Genomic DNA, 19,517 nt, shown 5'->3' with positions numbered 1-19,517 from the left:
TTTGGCATTTTTGACAGTTCTTTATTACCAGAGCTTGTGAATGAAAATGGCAGGTAAGTTATAAAATACTGACATTAATTTGTTTAAATTAGTGGTTTGATTTTGTGGAGGTGGGATCACCGAAGAACATAGCTACTTTGTGTAGATATACAATACTACCTTCCTCTTGCTAACATATCCATTATATAGCTCATTTTTACTTGTATTGTAGTGATGCTCAATTTTTGATGTGGTCATATGGAATTAAACTGTGATTTATATAGGCTTGAGTATTCACTAACCAAAGCGCCCCCAATTTTAGGACTAAGATGTTTTAAAATCTTATCACACCATCAGATGGCCAAAAGAGACAATATCAGAAAATGTTTTCATGTTTAATACAAGTCTTATTTTTAGTTCAAAGCAATCTAATAGTAAAGCATTGCTTAAATAATTACCATATTGTTTATGTGTATATAATTTAAATGAAAAATAAATATGGATCATAATGCACATGATCAACTTTGCAGAATAATATCTGCTGTGAAAATTCTAAACACAAAAATATTATCTTTATACACTTACCACTTAGAAACGTCATGCGATAAACAAAACATCATGAATTATAAACCCAAAATTGTGTCAGAAAATGCTTAAGAATTGTACTAACATAACTGAATCTACTTTTTAGCATGAAATAAAGGAAAATAAACCCTCCCTCCCTTAATTTTTTTTATCTACTTCTTGCTTATGCCTGAGTTATGCTATCTTTACTTTATTTGCATTTATTTAAAGATTATTAAACAAATATTCCCCTTAATTTCTCATTTTGAAGTAAATTGCAATTTTTTTTAGAGGACCTGAATTAGTAAAGCATTGACACACATTATATATTAATGCTGTAATTACATTAGGAATACAAAACAATTAACGAGTGTTGATTAAACATGCAAATGTTAATTTTATATTCATTATCCATTCACAATGTACAAATAAATACAAGTAGATATATCTACACACAGTAATAGCAACAGATGCAAAGTTTATAGAAATGAAGACATACAAAGGAAGCTGATTACTTCACAAGCAACTTAATATAAGATGTGGAAGCATGTGCCAGTGATAAACCTTTCACCTATAATCAAGTGGTCATAGGTTGTGCACATTACTTGTGGTCTATGTTTGCTTCTCTTCACCCAGGAGTATAAATTGGCAACTGCTAGAAGGTGAATGATTTGGAGTGAAATTGGCAGATCTGAAATAACAAAATGACTAAGAATACTCCCCCCCCCCCAGGAGAAAGGTTGCTTATTGTGTATAAGCGATTTTGTATCACAGAACTATATACCTAATAGTGCAGGAACAGATTTGTTTTGTGCAGACTGATATATTTAATGCCACACCCTACCAGGTACCCATTTATACTCCTGGTGGTAAGAAACTAACATACATACACTGAAGTTTGAGAGCCCGACCACTCCCAAGAATGCACATAACTACTGTTGTTTTACCCCTCTGCAGTATGCATTTCCGTCGCTGTTCCCTTTAACAATTTAAAACGATTATTTTGCTGCATAAAAAAGGCAACTATGTAAACTGAAAATAAGAACCATGATGGTGAAGGGAAAGATGTTGCAGTAAGGATGGAGTTCTAGGCAAGGTAGGTCAAGTGCAAAGATTTAAGCAGACCATCACCCAGAGGTAGTGCTTCAGTGAGGTAGCTCGAGAGTTTTGGCAGAGATAAGATGACATCATCCAGTGGCCTAGCTCCATCTTACCTGATCATTTGAAGGGTGACTGAGTGCTTGAGAAAGGCTTTCATAGAGGACCTCGTCGGAGGGTTGGGTTAGAGGTTCAAAATCTGTGCTGTGACTAGTTTTACTATTAGTAGAATCATCATCTATTTCGTCAGCTTTCTGAAATGATTTCAATGTTGCAGAGAGCCAATAAGGATGCTTGCTTTTTATTTGCATAAATTTGCATAATGATTTAAAATGCATATCACTATTAGCAGTGAAAAGGTGCTTTCCATTGGTGTTAGCTTTTTTTTTTTTTTTTTTTTTATAGATGCAAAAGTGAACAAAAGCCTGTATGGTGGGATGTTTTGAAAACTTACAGGCCAATCACTGGTTTACTGCATCACCAGCAGGCTAAGTAGGAATTATAATGATTTTCTATATTTCATAATTTTTGTAACATGATGTTATTTAATTCTCGTTAATTAGGTTGATCAATAAGTCTGATGTCTTAACTTGCTCAAATATTATAGTGTACCATGCATGTAAAGTTCAATAAATTCACAATAAAGAAATAATTAACAAATGTTATCCTAATACCAAACACCAGCGTGCCCTATTATTCCCAATAGCCATCAAATTTGAATATTAAAGCTTTGTGCAGTAGAAACCAAATTAATTAGTTTTGCATAATTTTTAAGCATTTATGTGAAAAATTTCAGGTAAAAGAGCAAAATAACATTTTTTATACAGTTAACAGAATTTAGCAATTTTTTTCAGCAGCAAGAAATATGAGCGCTGGTAACTATTGCCTAGTTAATCATAAAATAGTTATTTACTAAAAAACAAACATAAAACATAAAGAAACTAGTAAATGTGTATATATTTTCCATATTAATGCAAATCTTCTATTCTACTTTGCTATAGAAAAATAGTACTGCCACCTACTACATGCCAAAGTAAATATCAATTATAAAAATGATTATTATTAATTTTAAATTAAATTAAAATTGAACTGAAATCAAATAGGCATGCAATAATAAGTATAACAATAAAGACCCACAGAATTAAATAAACATATAAATATCAAACATACAAAACTAATATTTACAAATGTATTAATACCATAAAATAACCAAAATAAAATAATTTACAACAGCAATATATTAATGAGTATATGTTGTTACTTGGTAATTGTGCTTTGGGATGTGTCAGAGTGTATGGGTATGGTTATATTCATGTACATTTAATCTATGTATAACTATGTGTATATGTACTTACAGTATGTAAATTTTGTAGGTATATGTTTATTGAGTACCATAGCTCTAAATGTATGCTGGGATGTGTACTGTGTGGGTGACTACAATCATATGTATGCACTATAATTATACTATACATTGTGTATTATACTGATGTATGTATTGTTCAAATATGTATATAAGTGTTACAAGTATATACAGTATACAGTACATATCTATGTAATTATTAATATATAGTAAATATATGTACAAGTATAAAACAACTATTACAAAAATTATACTTTCTTTTAGTTACATATAAATATTACACAAGATATTGATATTACTGCACATACATGCATTTTTATAGAATAGAAATGTATTAGTAGATGATATGGATGGTGTGACATTTAACAACATAAATTTGTTTCAATTATATTGGTATGGACATTAGAAGCTGGTATAACTAACATTATGCAACACACAACTATAAATTTTAAGATGTTTTCTAAGCACTATATTTTAAGATATAACTTAACATTGTAGGTTTAAATACTGAAATATGTTGAAATTTAATAATGTGATTTTTATATCAAGTGGTTAAAGCTTTGTCTGCAAGCTTTAACATTACATTATTGTCACTAGTGATCTAGGGGTAAATTTATACTAATGTATAAGAATTCCAAGCATTTGTTTTATGATGAACAATGTATAGATTTCATCTTGTAAAATTAATAAAATGTTAAATGTAAAACTGGGTTGGTATATGTTCAGAAGGGGCCCCCACTCCTGCAACTGAATGTACTGACGGCAAGATAACACAACAAACATACGTTATTTGTACGTTATTGTCTAGGTGTATCTTCCCCGAACTACCAGCCATTAAGACTGTGGTTGTACAATGTATAACAAAGAAGTAATGAACGTTAGAATGTTTCGGTGCGAAGGTAAAGTGGGGGCCTCGATGATCAGTTGAGGGGCGCTAATTCGCAAAATATGGTGATTTTAGGTCATTTTTAACTACTTGACCGTGATTTTTTTTTGGGGGGGGAAATGGGGGAGGAAGTAATTTTTGGGAAAGTGTGCGGCCCTGCCACGCCCTCCCCTAGATACGCCACTGAATATAATAAGTTCCAAAAGGAGTGGTTAAATAGCTCCCTCTATTGTTAGGACTCAGCAGGGCATAATGGTAAAATAAATTTACTTTATGCCACAATAGTAATAATAAATAGCTCTAAATAAATAATTAACTAATGCAAACAGCACAAATGTTAATTTCTAATTAGCAAAATAAAGCCTAATTAATTAGCAATAGTAATTAATATGTAGCAGTGCTGTTGACTACATTTAGTAATATTTACAAATCTAAACAGCTTAATATGCATTGTAAGCTATGGTAGCCAAACATACTTCAACACCATAAAAACAAACAGCTTAGTACCTGTGGGCCTAGTTTACTAATACAATCAATATCAAATTCTACTAACCTAATCAGTATAAAAACATATAAGAGGATTTTACTTTTTATAAATCAGTTCTTTGATAAGGTTGAGTTGGAATTTTATAAAATATTACTTGATTTCTAATACTAATTGAACTGGAAGATAAACCTCGTTTTACATTGGAATTATAACTATTTAACATGTTTCATGAATATGATAATATTTTTGCAAAATGTATTTTTTTACATTCAAAATCCTCTGAAGCTGGGCATATATCAAATCTAATCTGTCACACTAAACAGAAAAGGTATACCACCATGGTGTCACAGATACTATACCACAATGGTGTCACAAAGGTATACCACCATGGAGTCATAGAAGTATACCGCAATGGAGTTACAGAGGTATACCCGATGGTGTCACAGAGGTATATCACCATGGTGTCACACAGGCATACCACCATGGTATCATAGATGTGTACCACCATGGTGTCAAAGCAGTGTACTGTTTCACAGAGGTATACTACCCTAGTATCATAGTAGTATAACACCATGGTGTCACTGAGGTATAACACATAGTGTCACAGAAATATACCATGATGGTGTCACAGATGTGGATACCATGGTGATATACCTTTGTGACACCATGGTAGTACTGTATACCTCTATGCCACCATGGTGGTCATTAGAGGTATACCTCCACCATGGTGTAACCGAAATTTAATAATGAATGCCATGGTTTCATACTAACTGCAGCACTTTTTTGGATGAAATTCTAATGTAAAATCTAAACATGATTAACGTAAAAAATTCTGGAATTGCACAAATGTTTTTCTTTTGTGTATGGATGCTGAATCTTTAAGACTAAAACACAAAGAAATTACATCTTGGAATGGAATTGTTGCTTATATTAAAATTTCTTAGTGGCTATTTTTTTAGCTACTTACATGCAAAATGACATTAAGATTCAATTAAAACTGTTCATTGGGTTACAAAAACTAGTAATTAAATTTGTTTTATTTGTTTCATTGTTGGAATGACATTTTTATACTTACTTGCATCTTTTTGTTTGTGTTATCAACTAAAATGACTGGAGATAGCACTGATTACTTGTGTATAAGCGACCACATTTATCATTAATTTATAATTTTTTGGAAATTTACAAATTATTTGGAAACTATTTTGGGCAACCAATTTTGGACAGCCAATATTTGGCCATCACGAGGAACAAATTGATTTAATTTCAATAGTTAGGCACATGCTGGTTGACATTATAGATAAAAATACATTATTATCGGTACATGGCAGTTGAACACACTAATAAACAACATTTCTTTCTCATTAAGACAAGAAAACTATAATTTATTAATTATTTTAAAATTATGATTTAATATTAATGAATATTATCAAAATTTAGTGTTTAGATAAGCTACTGGCCCAGTAGCTCAATTAATCATTTGTTTTCAAGACAGTTTTGAAGTCAAATCCTAAAGTGAAGGTAGGTATCTATTCTCAATTTAGTACTGTATTTCATTTAGAAACAGCTACTGTGGCCTGTAGACAGGAAACTATCGCTGCTAGTCTAATTAACAGGTCCGTACATGGATAGATTAAACCTATGTTGTGCTAACACTGACGTCATGGTGGCCTACAAAAGGTTGTTTAAACCAGATTCCACTGAGAACTTTAAAAAAAATACCCTGATTTGCCTATTTGAACTTTCACTCTGAAGCAGAGTGTGCATAATTTGTTTTTTAAAATGCCTACTAATAAAAAATGACAAATACTGTTCAATGACATAATCCTCTAAATTGAAAGGATGGTTATATTAGTATATATGACACAATAAATATCACTATAACTTTTAAACTAACTGGGACATGTTTCCACAAGTTCTCATTAATAATGCCTTACCATCACATGAATAAGTTATAATAGTGCTGATGCTTGTAGAAATAAAACGTTATGTCATATATTAGTATTGAACTGGTCATACACCATCATGTTTGTCTGCTAGCCTCAGCAGGTAATATTTGATCAAACTTCTATGAGCTACAAGCCCGTAACAAGATAAACCCACTGTTTTCAAGCGGACCCCTTTGGTACAAAAAAAATCACCCCGTTGTTGCATTAAATACCATAAAAATGCATCACTTATAGGCTAGAATGTTTCAGTTCCAGTTGACTTCTTTCTTTCAAAGTTATTGGAGCCCCTTCCCTGAATTCCATCATGATCATGGGGGCCAGGGCACCCTTGGCTTGCGTAGGTATGTACCACCATGGTACCACCCACCTGTCCTCCCCAAGTAAGAAATCCTGGTTAACCCAACACATATGGAAAAGCATATGAATTGTTTGATCAAATAAGTTCGAAACAAAATCATATTGTATGCCGAGTCTAACAACAATATCTGTTAGATATGCCCAGCTTTGAAATGCTGTCCCTCATTTTATTGTTTTATATATACATAGTAAAAATCCAGATTGGTACCTAGAAATAGATTTAAATATTTTAATTTCATTATTCATCATCAAGTTGTACCTACAACCTCATTTTAAATATTAAAATTACCTTTTTTGATTGAATTTTAAAGAAATTTTAATCATTAAATTATTGTGTCCAATAGAGTCGGGAGTAAAATATGTTTCAAATAAAATTGTATTATATATATTTTGTATATGAAATATATTTTAGTCGATTTACTAATAAATTGAAATAATCTTTAGATGGAATGCAATTTAATAGCTTATGGGACACTGGTCTTCAAAAATTACAGTCAATTCTTTTTAGCAAAAAGCCCTTCATAATAACCCAATAAATCATATATCCATCAAATAAAGTAAGAAAATCATATTCCCATAATTCGCTGAACCAAATACTAAAAAAATGCTTAAATTAATTAATCATTTAATTAATTAATCATTAAATTAATTAATTTTGACTCCTATCTAAGGTTAATCATTCACATAAACTTTCATTAGTGCAGCACTCACTCGTTCGGGCTTGCGTATCGACCCCCTGGGTGCCGCAACTGGTATCTTTGCATCCGCCGTTTTCTGTCTCTGAGGCTTTTTACACTGTTCTCTCTGCTTTTCAGGAACATTTCCTTTTTCTTTGGACTGGTGATGTTGATGTTGCTTCTCTTGTTGGTGATGATGATGTTTGTTTTGATAGTGATTATTTTGTTGATATTCTTCATCATTTAAAATTCTCTGATGTTGTGGACTTTGATCTATTTGTTGCCCTTGAGTAATTCTGTTATCTATATGTTCTTGTTCTGCACATTGGTAATTTTTTCCTGTTAAATTTGTTTGCTGATTACTAAATGGTTGATTATTTATTTGTTGTTGATGACTTTGTTGTTGTACATGTGTGTCATTTTTACATTGAGTCCTCTCTATTGTGTCACTGTTTGTGGGAATTTTTGCATCGGTCCTGAGTTGTGCATAATCTCCAGAATCCTCAAGGTCACAATGTGTACAGTCAGGTACAACGGACTGCGGTGACTCACTAGTGTCTGAAAGTACTGAATAAATATAGTTTTAAATATTAATTTATGTATTTAATGATTTTAAACATAGGAGTGAAGTAAACTACTTGGTGTTAAGTCTTTAAGTATTGCAAATCTGGTTTTTATTTTTTTTTTAATTTCTAAATTTTGGATACATTTGGTTACTTTGATGCTTTTGATGAAGCCCTGCCCATACTGAGGGGTAGCTCAAGAAAATGAAGCTAGGATGCTATGTTGGAGAAGGAACTTGTATATTCAATTTACACCTATACTCCATACCTCCCTATACTCCATACCCATGGCGCTATGGATACTTTGAAAATAGTGTGGTATAAATGGTGTAGATATGGGCATGATTATGTCCTATATATCTAACATATTATATATATGGTCAAATCACAGATATATTTGTCACAGAATACTTCATAGTAATATAAAAAAAATAAATTTAGTGCTTTAGTCATGCTTGTGTTACTTTGAAATATACTAGTGGATTATTGATTATCAAAATACATCATTTATTGTTCATTAATTACAACAATAATGATAATTGACAAAGTGCCAACCAATTCCAAGATAATGGCTAACCTTTTTGTTTTTCGCTGTTTTCAATTTTTGCATAGATACTGCGAAGTAATGATTGGTCCACCTGACCTACTGTACGAATGACACTTTTGCCTTGATTATCCTCTGATGGAAAGATTCCAAAAGAAGAGCGCACAGGCTTTTTGGGTGGTAATTTTTTACGAAGAAGAGCAACGTTCTCGTAAAGATCTGGTTCTGACCCATGATGCCGCAGTGGTTTTAAAGGATTAGATGTTGGTTTTAATGGTATAAAATCTGGTACAGTGTCTTCCGATATTTTAGGATCTTCCTGGCTAGGTTCCGACTGCTCCGGTGATACTGTAACTGACGGAGGAGAGCAGGAAGCTGGAGGAGAACTGGGACTTGGATGTAAGAAGCAGACATTCTGGTAAGTGGAATATGCAGTGTTGGCACCTGGAGAGCCTGATGAGTGCCGTGATCGTATGCCATCACTGGGGAGATCGGCATTCTCTAAGTTGACAGATGGTGGCCGGTCCGGCTCTGATGCTGGTAATGGTTCCTTCCTAATATATGCTGGGAAAATATTTAAAAAGACAAGTATGTTTAGAATCCAAGTATATTCCATCCTTAGACAAAACATAGGCATTGATTCAAAGACCAATACACCAGAAAAGCTATAATGACATTATTTGTGATTCTCAATGAGCCATCTTATTAAATTCCATTCAAATGATGAGGTGATTAAAGAATATTTTACCCAAGTACACAATCCAAGACCAAGAAAGGTGATATTTTCTAACCAGAGAACCTGAGCTCCAAAACCTGTCTCCTTACCAGCTGCATCACCAAGCTTCAGCTCCCTATGATAGAGGATTGAATTCCTAATCCACTTGCATTTTCTAGTGGCACTCCTCATTATCATTCCTATGTCTACCAAAACCATACTAATCAAGAAATGTACAAAGAGATTTACCTTTTATCAATGCGCTGATGATGACCGACTTCTTTGAAGGATGTTCTTCAATTTTTTCGAGGGCTGTCTCCCCTGAGGCATCCTGGATGTTTGCATCTAATTTGCCATCATATTCAAGGAGAACACGGACAACGTCAGCCTTGCCAAACACGGCAGCTTCGTGTAGAGGGGTTCCGCTGCTAAGCTGAAAGGTCAAATCATCAATCATCAGATATACTGCACAATTGAAATCTTTAACAAAATTAACTATAAAGACATAATATTTGCATCTAGTGGTCTCGGAGAACTTTCCATTATTACACTGATTACTAGAAACACTGACAAGCATACAGAATGTGCACCCTGCACCTTTTGCTAGCCATGTCTGTAAAAAAGCGCGAGATCACACAATTGGTGGTCAGAAGCATTGTACTCCAACAAAAATAAAAATAAATTTTTTCCCCCTATATTGTACAAACTGTGGTGCTAGAGGATTTATAAAGAAAATGTTCATGGTCGGAGATAACTGCTTCATTTATAGTGCTGATTTGACTAATGCATCAACATTCAGCATTGACTAAACACATTAAAATCTCAAACCATTCGAGTACCCATTCGAAACAGAGAGCAATACAGTTTGCCTTTTCCTAGACACAAGCAAAAGCATGTCAAGAACTTTAAATCTATCCACTTTTAGACCACCTCAAGTTTGATAGCCTAACTGTAAGCTTGGTGAACCGAATCAAAGTCACACAACAAAAACTTTTCACAATGATCTGCTTAAACTGCCAATGACAGGCAGTGGGCTAGCGTTAAGATAGCTCAATTGTTGAGCCACCACAGTAAATCTATAATGTATTTTATTATTCAAAATGTACAGTTTATTGGCAAGGAAAAAGCATAACAGGATATTAATTAAAACTTAAAATACATATTTTCTGTAAATATGAGTTTAATTTTGTTAAAATAAATCAAATTAGTTTAATTTTTGCAGTATCATCATTTAATTATAATTCATCTACCAATTATAATAATTTTTTCGAAAAATACTGAATTAGTAAATTGAAAACAATGCAGACCAAAATTACAACAAATTGACAAATGCTTACATATGTTTGGATTTAATACAAAGGAATGTAAACAAATTAAACGTAATTCAGAAAACATTAAGATTCATTATTTTGATTGAAACTTAATTAAATTCTTAAAACAGGATAAGTATTAAGCAAGCATTAAGAAGTCCCTGCACAAATAAGCTGAATCCACTTTTGTCTGCTTAATTTTTCTGCACAAATTTTTCCTCTCATGTTCAGCAGATGTGCAGTTTGCACTGGAAAGCATAGCTTAATATGTTTCCAATAAAACCCCAAAATGAATGGGGGGGGGGGGTGTACGGAAAATTTTGATTTCTAGATGGCCGGAAATGAGCTTTCCCAACTTCTGAGGAGTCTTTTAATAAGTTCTTAAAAATTCAAGGTTTCCCCCCTCTCGAGAAAAGGTCAGGTAATTTTATCTCCTTCTTTATCTCCGCACTTTCGTACGTAAATTATTACGACAGCGAACCAAAAACAGTGTGTATAATTTATTTAATTGAAAACTAGTTGGGCTAAGTCTTGTTTGTCTGATCTTCCAACCTATGCCTAGGTAGGTTAGCATGCCTTTTGTAAGCTGGACCCAGTTGTCTTTTCTGTTTATGTTAAGAGCATAGAAGCTCTGGAATTATGCGCTACTGTATATAAATGTAACAATGTAATATTATTATTAATATAATTTTAATTCATTACTGGAACACCAAATTTTTTGTACAAATAGTGGGAATTTTCATTGTCCTATATTTGGATTAGAAGAGATAAACTGTCTTAAAACTCTGGGCTTCCAGAGAAATAGCCTCCTGGACCCTATACTATACCATCATAACCACTGCCATCAGACAATACTGTAGTTCATGCTCCCTCAGGTCACTAGTTTTCAACTGCCACTCGCGTCACTAAGTAAAGTTGTGATTCCACCACTGGCGGTATGAGCATAACAACTAGATTTGAAAAAAATTCTACCCACCCCCAAAATATAGCGCCTCCTACTGTACTTCCCATTTCTAAAAAGTGCGACAGAAACTAATTTATATTATATGTCCGCCACTTTCAAGAAATGTATTATTTTGAGAAAATTGAATTTTCGACTTTGAATATTCACCATGTCAATAATTCACCATTTGGCAGTCAACACATTCCAAACTTAAACAGAATAGTTTGTTGATGTTAAGATGAGTGAAGACTATCTGCAAACATGTTACAACCATAACATTACAACATGGGATACTATCTTTTATAAATGCCATCAACAGCATACAGTATGTCAAAAGGCTTTTATAAGCTTATTTATGAGGATTTTTTACAACCTTGTGATAAAGCAAATTGAAAAGAATCGGATGCATAATTTCAGCAAATTTAGTAATTAAAACCTTGCAATAAAAATCTCTTGATGAGCAACGTTTGACGACATCCGTATTCTCATTGACATTATTACTTATTTAAGAAATGAGCAAATAAATTGAATTTTTATGTGATCAACATGCATATAAATCGACATGATAATTCAACAAGCACAACTTGCATTCGCAGATTCAAGACAAGATTAATTATATACATTCACTAACATATTGATCACAAAATGCTAAAAAAAGAAGAGAAAGAGATATACAGTAAAGGAAAGGGGGTGGAAAATGGAACCCAGAATATTTTTTTCAGGGATGTTGATTTAACAGCTTGTCATATTTTTGTAAATTGGTATGCAATAAACCCTAGTATTTTTGTACCTATATTAAAGTATATCTCACAATATGGTAATTAAATTATTAAAATAAGAAAAAAAACCAATATGCAACAGGCCTATAGTGTACAGAAATTAATGGATAAGAAAAATTGGCAAGACAGTTCCACATGCAAAAGTTGCAAAATCTCTGTTCCGGTAAAACATACAGTAATACCTTTCGGGTGAGTATAAATGCTAAGCAAGGCAAGCCTTTAAATCCACTCTATTACTATTTATTTATTATTCAATATCATTTTTATATGTATTTGATTTGCCTTAAGTTCATTTTTGATCAATTGAATCACAAACAGTTGCATACAGTTTATCAATTCCAGACGTTTAAAACTATTGGAAATTAATTGGTAATGTGTTCTCAAAACAGGCCGGTTTGGTTTGCCAATAAAATATCTGCCTTTTGCTCAGCATACTAACTTAATAAAATAAAATAAATTAAATAAAACTTAATACTTGAAATGCATGCATTGCCAAATATTTACACTATTGGTTATTCAGTACAAGAAACCATTTTCCATTTTAATGCAAATCATTCCATAATTCTTCACACAGACAATTAAAAAAATTCTAAAATGAGTCGCCATGAAATTTCAATAAGCCATTTCATAGTTAGAACTGCGCATGCTCGTATCCGAGGTTAATCAACATGAACCTATGTTGTGTGTATGGTGTTTATGTCCATTGATCTTTAACCTATGTTGTGTGTATGGTGTTTATGTCCATTGATCTTTAACCTATGTTGTGTGTATGGTGTTTATATCTATTGATCTTTAACCTATGTTGTGTGTATGGTGTTTATATCTATTGATCTTTAACCTATGTTGTGTGTATGGTGCTTATATCCATTGACCTTGATACGAGCATATGCAGTTCTAACTACAATTGTACAAATTGGCTAATATCTCATTTCAAATATAATGATCTGTAATACTATTTTATGTGACAAATTTGTGTGATGTGCCCATATATGGGCATGATGATGTCATATTACACCTAAATATGAGCATATCACATATATTTGTCACACAAAATTTGATAGTGGGGACAGACCTTTAGATTGTATTTTTCATGTTTAAGAGCCTGACACAAATACAAATACAGACTGAAAATTCTGGATGTTTCATTTCCAGTGGTATAAGGGGATAATTGCTGGCTGAAATAAATATATTCACTTCCGAGTAAACAACTTTAAAGCAGTTACAAGGTTCCCATACTTAAATAAAATTATTGGATTATATTTCCGAAATCTTTAATATATGTCAGATGAATTTCATAATGGGAACATTAATAAACTGGTTGCTATGACAAAACATGTTCTTAACCTAGAACCATAAATATCTAACTTCACAATTGTTTTTCCTTGAAACATTAAAATCTGTCACGTGTAATAAAAGTTAATGGAATATTTATATTTAGGCCATGAAAAAAAGAGTTGTTGATCGTCCTTTAAAAAAAAAGTCGGTAGGGAGGGAGAGAGGTTTTTTTTTTTTATACATGTCAAGTCTTTGAATCCCCAATGGAGTCCAAAGCCTTATGTAAATGGTGGCTGACTTTACCAGATCTTCCATTGTAGAGTTTCATCAGGTGGAATTTATACAAACAAACAATTGAAAGACAAAATAATCAAAAAAATAAAGCCTAGGCCTAGCCAAAGTTGAATTATGGGAAGAAAGACAACATTTTCTTGAGTTTTGGTGAAAATAAATTAAAAAAAAATATAAATAAATAAATTGGTCAGGTGATTTTTTGTAAGTAGGTAGGGGACGATCAACAACTTTTTTTTATAATGGCCTTATGTTCTGTTTGCTATTCCAAGATGTTAAGAGTACGTTTGGATCACAATTTGTAAAAAAAGAGAAGAAAACAAAAAATAATAATAAATGTCTATAGAGTACTACAGTGTTACGTCACGATACCACGTAATACTACTCCGTTACTATCGTTGCAAAATGAGTTCAACCAGACGCCATATTCTCCACTGACAAACCATTGATCCCAATTTCTAACATAATTATTAAGATGTTGTATCTTACTTTTTCTTTGTAAATTTTAATTGATGATTAAATGTGTGTTTAATAACTAATATAATGCAAGCTTTTGTGTTTTTACATATTGATGGTAAAATATTAGATTTTAAAATGCCTATTCCAGAAAGCCTATTAAGTCATTCAGGCGTAATGAACGGTCACCAACGTTATGTATAAAATAATAGTCTATAAATTGTTCCACACAATAATATAAACAATAAAATTTTAAAAAATATTTTTTTTATAGGAATCTTGAAATCCAAGCAGAAGGTTACATGTCAATTTTGTTGTACAGTATTTCATGGGTCTGAAGAATACATGTTGTTAAGCTTAGCTAATTCCAAATAAAGGTTCAACAGTTATTGGAACGCCGGTGACGTGAAACAGGCGGTACTCACCCAAGCGTGCACCCAGCATTGTCATATAGATTTTACTATATTTATAAGATTTTGCATGCAATTTTACAAAAATATTAAACACAAAGATAATAATATACAGAAAAACACTAAATAAAACATACATTGGAACTCAAAAATGCATGAAAACTCAAATATGAATAGTAACTAAAATAGGCATGGTAACTCAAGTACGCACAGCACTTCAAAACATAGTAACACTGAAATATGCAACATAACTCTAAAAAATACATGGTTACATGGTAATAAGATTAAAATTTAACACTCAAATATACACTAAATATACATGAAAACTCAAATAAATTGTACATGGTAACACTGAAATATACAAGGATAATATGCAAGGTATACTGATAGCAGATAAAAGAAAGGTATACCTCATTGTTATGTAGTCTAGCCTGTAGGATACAAATTATGAGATGAAAAGAAAGATGAAAATTGTTTTATCAAATAATAATAATATGATATACTTTAAGTTTTAAACACATGAAATGAATTAAAATTAAAACCAAAGTGAAAAAAAAGTGTGTATTGAAATTATTATAAATAACAACAGAAACTAAATAATATTAACAATGATGATAATAATAAAAACAATAAATAACAATGGAAGAATTAACTAAGAGAACAATTGACAATATTAGCAATTAAATATACATAAAAATACTGTAAATATTTTATAAATACATAAAAATTATTTCTTTACATCTATCATTGTGGGCCAATATCCAACTTATAGTGTACCATACATAAAAAGCCAAAGATAGGGATGTGAGAAGATAGAGTAGTCAGACTTAAAATATTATTTAATTATTTTTGTGGTGCAATTCCCAGAATCAATCTCAAAACAAAATAAAGAATCTTACTGTGTGGTTAATATTGCAGCCTTCATCTAACAGCAACTTGACGATCTGATGATGTCCATTTCGGGCTGCGAGATGAAGCAACGAATGTGTAGGTGGAATGCGCTCCAGGAGGCTCTGGCAACGTAATAACTGTTGTACCGCTTCGAGACGTCCATATTGTGCAGCCAGGTGAATTGGCGTCTCCGCCCTTTTGTTTGTAATGACGGGATCAGCATTATTCTTTAAAAAAAAAAATTGAATGTAATGAAGGTTATACAGAATTTTATAAAACAATATGAAAAGCTAGCATATAAGTTTGTGTTGAGTTAATATACTTTAACAAAAAACTTTTAAATTGATAAAACCTTCTGTAAATGTCAGTAAATTAGCGAAAAAACTGATTTATTTTTCTTTATGCATCTGATTTTAATAAATATTTGATGCTTTAATCAACCACCAGTTATGGTTCAGCTCTCAATCTTGAGGTCAGAGTTCGAACCCTTGTGTCATTTTGACCTTGCAAAAAACATACTTTATTCCTGTTTGCCTCCCTGAGGAGTACCATGGGTACATAGTATGAAGTATTGGCACTGAATGTGACTCGTTGTCAATGAGCGTGTAGACTAACAGAATTCAAAAACCGGATGAAAATATTTTTTTACGAAAAACCCATACTGTCACAAGCTGAAGCAATCTTGATAACACAGCGTGAATCGCGGTAACTACAGTATGCGGCCATTTTGTTTTGTTGAATATTTACAAGTTATCTATTCAACTGGTCATTGAATAGAGTAGGATTCATTCATTAAGTAGGATTTTACCACTGTGCAGGTAGGCGTGGTTTAACGAATAACGACCAGTCAAATACAGCCAATGTTATGTATTGTAGCATGACTACTGTATACTTCCCATATTAAATGGAGAAAAGTTACTGTAAACTTCACTCTAGTTTAACAATTATTGATCTAGGGATGAGACAGGACTTTTTTAATAATACCTTGTTTAGCAAACATATTTTTGTACCTCAGAGGAGCTCAGAAAAAAAAAATGTATATACTTATTTAGCAAATGGTTTTGCCAAAAGTATCATAATGGAAAAGAAAATAAAAGTTTACTGGTGAATAAAAGCAGTGTAGTAATAGGATTGATGCTTTAAATTTATATAAAAAGGATAATATAAAGATACTTTATTTCAGGAGATTTCAAGGCAGCAACAGGCGAAATAAAAATAAACTGAAATTTCCATTTTTTGTGGCAGCAGGTGCACTAAAACTGGCCCAAAAATAAAATTATATTTTTTTCTAGGGGATGCTTGCTAAACAATGGTATAAGAAGTCCTGCCTAATGTTAAATTAATAAAAGTGTTCGGTGTTGTTCATAGCCTTGTGCTGCGTGATTCTAAAAAGATGCTACTGGTTTAGTCCAACCAAGCATGACAACATTGTAATAAATTGTATAAATTAGTTATGGATTTTACAATTAAAATGTCGTTGACAGTATACATAACTTGGAGAATCATTGATCAACCCAGAAATGCAGTAATCCTCTGAGAAGGCAATTGAATAAGTTCTAAGAATCAAAGTATATTGTTTCTGAACCGCTGTATATTAAATTACTGGCACTGGCAGCGGGATTTCTTTCTCAGACGTCATGTCTACGAAGGATTAAATATTGATTTAAGATATACTTAAAAATCTAAAAAAGAAATACTCAAGAAATGAGTAGATTTGTGTGGCATGCTACCACAAATATGGATTTTAATTTGAAGATTGACAACTGACAATAAGAACAATATTATTAATGATAACAATGATTTAATGTTTGAATAGTGAAATAATCATAAAGTAATTATATATTATTAAGGATTTCAATTACTTATGTAGAAAAAACCTTTGACTTTACATTTAAGATTGCTTTATCAAGATTAAATTACTTAGGCTGACTCATTATTGATATTCAATGTAATACATATTCATCTTTCATTAGAAGAACTGAAATCAAAACAAGTATGGTAATGAAATCCGGGATAGTCGTGTTTAATGTGTGAATGATTCACAATAAAACTATATTTGATGGCTTCAATGTAGTATGAGCGTAAAAAAATTGGCGACTCATTTTATTCGATTCAGCATACTTCAAAGTATATAATTAAAAAACAAAAACAAAATGATCACGAAATTCCCACGGGATGACATAAGCCACCGGACTAGTATCATGAAAGCAAATCATATTTGCAATGAGAAAACTTGAAATTATTTATACCATGGAGTTGTTTAAACTCCTATAACAAATTTTAATATTAAGTTTAAAATCATTCTAATACAGTGATTATAAGAGCCATTTCATAAAATAATTTTGGGTATTTTGTGGAAACATGTGGTTGAGTGTTTTAAAATGGGTTCCATACTGGGCACTTTCTATATAGTATCCCTGGCAAGTCGCATAACATTGTCTCTCTCCACCCGGGGGTATACGCTTAAGTATATTAGCATACCTGGTAGGTTTGAATGCGCTGATTACTAGGAACATTACAGAATACTCCCTAAGGGAAGGTAGTGGATGTTCCATCTGGTGTTTGACCCCATTACCGGGGAAGTAATGTACATGGCATCATGTGCTATATAAGGCCAACATATTCAATTACTATATTTTGCCAAGTACTATACAGTAAAGCAAGGCCACACTAATTTACTGTAGGCTTGATTTCAGTAAAGCTGGTTTTCATCGAATGCAAAGTCAGCGCAACAAAATAATGAAAATGGATGTGAATGATTATATAGTGGTAAAAATGATAATGATGACATGATGATGATGATGACAACAGCAACAATGGCAATAGTTGGTTGTACAGATAACAGTCCTTGGGTTGATGATAACTATATGTGAATTTAAGTTATTTTTACTACTATATATTTAACTTGATCTTGTCCTTGTGGGAAAGGATGATATTAATGATGATACTTCATCATCAGCCTTCAAAAAATTATATTGAATGGTTTGTTAAACTAATAACATGTGATAAAAGATGTGATACTGTAGAAGGTCAGACAATCTAAGGTTTATATTCTTGCTTATTATACTGTGAGGGGGCTTGCACTTTGCGCTCATTTGCAAATTGCGGAACTCAAGACCACCTGGGTAAATATGTTGCAAGCATCTTGAATAAGGCCAAATAAAATTAATTGTTGGTTTCACATCCAGTTGTTTTTGAGTGAGGGTTTTACTATGTGCTATTTACTATCCTATAGTATCCTATCCTGTAGTAGTAGACAGGCTGGTAAATATACAGTAGTAATGGTAATAGTAAAATGAATCTGTGAAAAGTATTCTGCTATTTATGTTTCCACCTCTTCTTAAGCTCTGTCTACACTATCAAATTTTGTGTGACAAAAAAGTGTGATATGCCCATATATAGGCATGATGACATCACACAATGACCATATATAGGCATAGCATTACCATATATGGGCATGTCAAATTTTTTTGTCAAAGAAAATTTGATAGTGTGGATAGAGCTTTAGACTTTGATAACAACCTTTTAAATCATCATTTTTTAAATCTTTTTGATGGAAAAATTAATTTTTTTTGGAAAACAGCAAATTTTAAATTTTTTCATGAGGCTCCAAACTTTGATGAGGTTGGAAAAGTGAAATTAGCAATTAATTTTATTTGGCCTTACTACAGTATATGAGACTTGCACATTAAATAATGTATTTCTACTGTCTTTTAAAATTAGTACACTGTAGTAATATTAGTAACAATATTAAATTTTCATTATACAGAGCTAGTAGTTTATTCTTTGCTGTGCTGGCTATCAGAATAAATAGATGAATAAATAAATTTATAGAATGTTTACTCTAATATTCTTTTGGGAATACACACCAGACACTTTATACTTTAAAGTAATTCAGTTGTCCAAATATTTATATCAAATAATAAAATATTCACAATTACGTATATTCCTGGTATTCAATATATACAGGATTTTCCACTGGTTAG

At 32.0% G+C, this 19,517-nt stretch overlaps 1 protein-coding gene across 3 annotated transcripts in view; it reads right to left on the bottom strand.

The window, feature by feature from the left end:
- The window catches only part of LOC117116886 (ankyrin repeat and sterile alpha motif domain-containing protein 1B-like), a 125,795-nt gene that overhangs the window by 65,615 nt on the left and 40,663 nt on the right, over window positions 1-19,517 (bottom strand). Inside the window, exons 5-10 of one of the 3 annotated variants that reach the window (XM_033261002.1) lie at window positions 15,540-15,758; window positions 15,051-15,071; window positions 9,426-9,609; window positions 8,495-9,025; window positions 7,389-7,921; window positions 1,758-1,895 (exon numbers count right to left, since the gene is read on the bottom strand). In XM_033261002.1, the coding sequence (XP_033116893.1) occupies window positions 1,758-1,895; window positions 7,389-7,921; window positions 8,495-9,025; window positions 9,426-9,609; window positions 15,051-15,071; window positions 15,540-15,758 (1,626 nt within the window). The remainder of the gene's footprint in view (window positions 1-1,757; window positions 1,896-7,388; window positions 7,922-8,494; window positions 9,026-9,425; window positions 9,610-15,050; window positions 15,072-15,539; window positions 15,759-19,517) is intronic. The other 2 variants (XM_033261004.1, XM_033261003.1) reach the window with 2 other exon arrangements.

This window comes from Anneissia japonica, unplaced genomic scaffold (genome assembly GCF_011630105.1).
Source record: "Anneissia japonica isolate Jap-2015-1 unplaced genomic scaffold, ASM1163010v1 scaffold1302_len1884557_cov193, whole genome shotgun sequence".
Lineage (NCBI taxonomy): Eukaryota > Metazoa > Echinodermata > Crinoidea > Comatulida > Comatulidae > Anneissia > Anneissia japonica.
The sequence above is the reverse complement of the archived record's forward strand: the minus strand, read 5'-3'. Positions and strand labels throughout refer to the sequence as shown.